Genomic DNA, 3196 nt, shown 5'->3' on the forward strand with positions numbered 1-3196 from the left:
TTTTTATCATGTTACTATGTCACCTACAGCAAATTTACTTGTTGTATATATGTTTATACAGTTGTAAATATCAATAAATAAATTATTAAAAAAAAAAAAAATTTATGATTTATAATGAAATGTTATGAATAAATGTGTATATTTATTTTGAAATTTCCAATATTCTTGTTGAAGACATAATAAGTCACTACCTACCCAGAAAAGAAGGTGAAGCATAGACAACTAAAATGTGAGAATTATATTTATGTGTTTTATAATATAATTTGATAAATTTAAGTGATGAAGATATTGTAAACACTTTTCAAATTAGAGATCGGAAAATTTAGAATATGAATATGAAACGTATGTATTTTTAATCAAATTTTGTTCTCATGTGTGTTTATTTATTTTTATATTTTAAATTTTGGAGGTTTATAATAAAATGATTTGAAGAAATTTGTATATTCATTTTAAAATTTTTATTTTTATTGCTGAAGACAAATTAACATGTGGAATAGAATGTTCCCATGAAGTTCGCATGATTTTTTTTCTTTATCATTTATTATTTTACATAAAAACAAATACTTATAAAAAAAAAAAAATAATTGTTATAAATACAGAAATAATCTACGGTAGACATACCTGTTAGTGTTATAATAAACAGTACAGAAACTTTTATAATCTATAAATAGTTCCTAATAGATAAAATTTAAATGATAAAATGTTAAACTAAAATAATACTCATTAGGAGCCAGCTATTTTATAGCATCCCTACATCACACAAGACTAGTTCGCTGCGAATATTACAAATGCTTGAAGACACTGTCAATAAATATGAGCCAGAACCACATTAAAAAAAAATGTGTATATTTATTTTTATATTTAAATTTTAGTCGTTTATAATAAACTGTTTTGACGAAATGTGTATATTTCTTTTAGAATATCCATTATTCTAGATGAAGACAAAATATATCATTACGTACGTAGAATAGAAGGTGAATCATAGAAAATTTAAATGTGAGAATTATATTTATGTGTATTACAATAAATTGTTTTTATCATGCGTGTATAGTTATTTTTAAAAATAAATTGAGGGTTTTATAATAAAATGTTTAGAATAAATTGGAAGATTATTGATTGACCGTGTGAAAAGATGAAAGGAATATGGTCCGGGTGCGGTCAAAAAAACTCAAATAGTAAAATTATACTATTTTAATGAGCCAACGTTTCGCCCCACGTTGCAGGGCTTCGTCAGGGCTATTTTGACGGCAGTCAAAACAAATAGAATAAATGTGTATATTTATTTTTAAATTTCAATTTTTGTGATTTATTATAAAATGTTTTGAATAAATGTGTATATTTATTTTTAAAAATATATTTTTGTGATTTATACTAAAACGTTTTGAATAAACTTGTTTATTTCTTTTTGAATTTCCACTATTCTTGTTGAAAAAATAAATCATTACGTACGCAGGAAAGATGGTGACCCATAGCAAATTAAGTTTTGAGAATTATATTTATGTGTCTAATAATAAAATTATAAGAATAAATGTGTATATTTATTTTTTAAATTAAATTTGTGTTTTTTATAATAAAATGTTTATGATAAGTGTGTATATTTATTGTTAAAATTAATTTTTTCTTATTTATAATAATATGTTTTGAAAAAATTTGTATATTTATTTTTAAATATGTATATTTAATGAAAAATGTTCAGTATTCCTGATGAATATAATATAAGCACAGCTACACAACAAGGAAAACCATGAAAACTTGAAATGTGAATATTCAATGTATGCAATTTATAATAAATGTGTATATTTATTTTTAAAATTAAATTTTTGTATTTTATATCAAAATGTTTTGAAAAAATGTGTATATTTATTTTTTAAATTTATTTTTATAAATTGTTTCAATTTAATATTAAATGATAAAATATTAAATTTGTCGATAAGTATGTAAATGTTTCCATGGTATGCACAATGAACTTTTAACTAAAATATTACTAATCAGGAGCCAATGATTTTATAGCATCCCTACACCACACAACATGACTAGTTCGCTGCGAATAATACAAATGCTTGAAGACACTGTCTATGAATATGAACCAGGAATGAAACGACCGTTAGTTCAAGGCAGCTCTTAGAAACCTGAACATATCCAAATACTTCTCATATAAGAAGAAGAACATTGAATTCAGTTTATTTGAAATAATCAACCATCTTCTATTGTAAGCAGTAATAAAAAATTAACTATGAGACAGTTTGGTAATTAATTACAGGATAAAAAAAATATATGAAATAGAGAAAGCAAGTCGGAGAAAGCCAAGCGCGCTGGATTTGTCCCGATCCGAATCATGTGAACGCGTCTTTGTTATATTTCGCCGAATTTTTCTATTATTGACTGTAAAAAGTTTATATTCGTTTTTCGCATCCCAAAATACCTTAAATATTATCTTTATTATTATAAATTATGTTAGTAATATAATAATAAAAACAATTGAATGAATTTTAATTTAATCTTACTTTTATATTTAGGTTTTACCTCAAACCGAAATTCAAAGTTTTTTTTCTATCAATTGTTAATTCCCCGAGACAACGCATTCTTGTGCAATATAATGACCGTTTAAAATCTAACGATCTACCGCTAACGTCGTGCTAATGGCTCCGAAGATAACAAACGATTTCTGAGGAATATTAGTTACATTCATTATTACCTAAACGTTGGATATCTCTCAAAATAATAATATGACAATTGTCCAAGTACGAAGTGTCAGTCTCTGTCGTTGATGTGAGAAGCGTTATGAACGGAGATCAAGGATGAATTTATTGAATATGTGGATATCATTAGCTATTATGGTGCTATCTTGCTGTGGTTCTGTCTTTACTGGTAATAGATTAAGTTTAATTTGAATTTATGTTAATTTAATATAAACAACTTTGTTAATTTTTTTCATGGCTGGAATTCATTTTTAATTTATAATATTAATAAAAAAAATAAGGGAATTACGAACCAGTTTAATTCGGAATACATATATATTCAACACATTAATTACGTTATTACGTAATATATTAAATTTTAGCAATGTTTTAGCCTTATATTCATCCAGCAGGAAGGAGTGAAAGGTTACAAAAATGTAATATATAATTAATTTTTTTTTAAATTATTTTATGTAAGAATATGTTAGATTAAAGCAATTCGTGATTTCCATAATCTT

General features: G+C 24.3%; 1 protein-coding gene across 3 annotated transcripts in view; it reads left to right on the forward strand.

The window, feature by feature from the left end:
• Positions 1–2768: 2768 nt before the first annotated feature.
• LOC106688477 (probable serine/threonine-protein kinase clkA) overlaps positions 2769–3196 on the forward strand; it is a 16028-nt gene continuing 15600 nt past the window's right edge. For 2 of the 3 annotated variants that reach the window (XM_067047224.1, XM_067047222.1), the window contains exon 1: positions 2775–2868. In XM_067047224.1, coding sequence (XP_066903325.1) covers positions 2799–2868 — 70 coding nt within the window. In that variant the 5' untranslated portion in view covers positions 2775–2798. Of the gene's footprint in view, positions 2869–3196 lie in introns of all 3 variants that reach the window. The other variant, XR_010843373.1, reaches the window with a different exon arrangement.

This window comes from Halyomorpha halys, unplaced genomic scaffold (genome assembly GCF_000696795.3).
Source record: "Halyomorpha halys isolate HHAL.00 unplaced genomic scaffold, Hhal_1.1 Scaffold1137.1, whole genome shotgun sequence".
Taxonomy (NCBI): Eukaryota; Metazoa; Arthropoda; class Insecta; order Hemiptera; family Pentatomidae; genus Halyomorpha; species Halyomorpha halys.